Raw genomic sequence first — 1,374 nt, forward strand, 5'->3', positions numbered from 1 at the left:
CTGGAAGCTGCTGCAGTGCATGCTGGGACGGCTGTCAGTCTGGTGATTATGAAGGAAACTTCATTAGAAATGACTTTGGAAAAAACTCATATACTGAAAGAGACTTAAAGGGCTGTGAGAAGGGAGAGAGGATGATGATTAAGGAGAAAACTAACAAAGAATATTTACCAGAGGTCTCCTTCCACACCTGCAATAAACCAGAGCAAAGCCTGGAGTGTTGCTCCACCTGATCTGCTGGCTTGTTTTTTCTTCCTCCTCATCAGAGGCCATGAGTTTCTCTCCTCATCCTCCCAGTCTCTCTGGGAGCAACAGTGTGGAGGAGCAGAGGAGCCGCTGGGAGAGAAAACGCAGCCGAGCAGCCAAAGAACTGGTTCAGACGGAGCAGCACTACTGCCAGCAGCTGGAACTAGTCACTACAGTAAGTTTCATCTCTGTCTGATGTTTAGCCCGTATTCAGAGGGCCGTTATTTATCCGGGAAATTAGTGCAATTGTTTAACTGCTTTTAATGTTTTTAATTACTTCAGACATTTCAATGCAGCAGAACCATCAGGATTTCAGAAACATAAATGTTTTCTCTAAAAAAAAAAAAAAAAGTTTTGATGATGCTCTGCACGCACACGGACTCGGCTCAGTTTAACCGCCGCAGTGCCAGTTGGCAATGGCAACAAAAACTATGCTGCAAAAAAAATGCAATCTAAATAAGTTATTTTTTCTTAAAACAAGTCATTTTTTTCTTGAATTGAGGTAAATGAGACACTCTGCCAATAAAACAAGACAATTTACATAAAAGATAAGAAAAAACATTCAAATTTTCATATTTTAGTGCATTTTATGTATACTGCTCAAAAAATAAAGGAACACTTTGAAAACACATCAGATCTTAATGGGGCAAAAAGTCCTGCTGTTTATTTATCCTGCTATGAACTGGGTGATGTGTTAGGAACAAAGGATGCCACATCATTTGATGGAAATGATGGCGTCCTGAGGCATCTCCTCCCAGATCTGGACCAGGGCATCACTGAGCTCCTGGACAGTCTGAGGTGCAACCTGGTGGCGTCGATTGGATGGAAACATAATGTCCCAGAGGTGTTCTATTGGATTTGGGTCAGGCGAGCGTGGGGGGGGGGCAATCAATAGTATCAATTCCTTCATCCTCCAGGAACTGCCTGCTTACTCTCGCCTCATGAGGCCGGGCATTGTCATGCACCAGGAGGAACCCAGGACCCACTGCACCAGCATAGGGTCTGACAATGGGTGCAAGGATTTCATCCCGGTACCTAATGGCAGTCAGGGTGGTGTTGTCTAGCCTGTATAGGTCTGTGCGTCCCTCCATGGATATGCCTCCCCAGACCATCACTGACCCACCACCAAAC

The 1,374-nt window shown here is 44.7% G+C and overlaps 1 protein-coding gene across 2 annotated transcripts in view; it reads left to right on the forward strand.

Annotated features, from left to right (window-relative positions):
• Positions 1 to 1,374, forward strand: part of LOC107101087 (rho guanine nucleotide exchange factor 39-like) — a 16,584-nt gene that overhangs the window by 3,357 nt on the left and 11,853 nt on the right. For both annotated transcript variants that reach the window (XM_015399849.1, XM_015399848.1), the window contains exon 2: positions 264 to 418. In XM_015399849.1, the coding sequence (XP_015255335.1) occupies positions 269 to 418 (150 nt within the window). In that variant the 5' untranslated portion in view covers positions 264 to 268. The remainder of the gene's footprint in view (positions 1 to 263; positions 419 to 1,374) is intronic.

The sequence above is a fragment of the Cyprinodon variegatus genome, unplaced genomic scaffold (genome assembly GCF_000732505.1).
Source record: "Cyprinodon variegatus isolate N-32 unplaced genomic scaffold, C_variegatus-1.0 Scaffold1052, whole genome shotgun sequence".
In the NCBI taxonomy this organism is placed as follows: domain Eukaryota; kingdom Metazoa; phylum Chordata; class Actinopteri; order Cyprinodontiformes; family Cyprinodontidae; genus Cyprinodon; species Cyprinodon variegatus.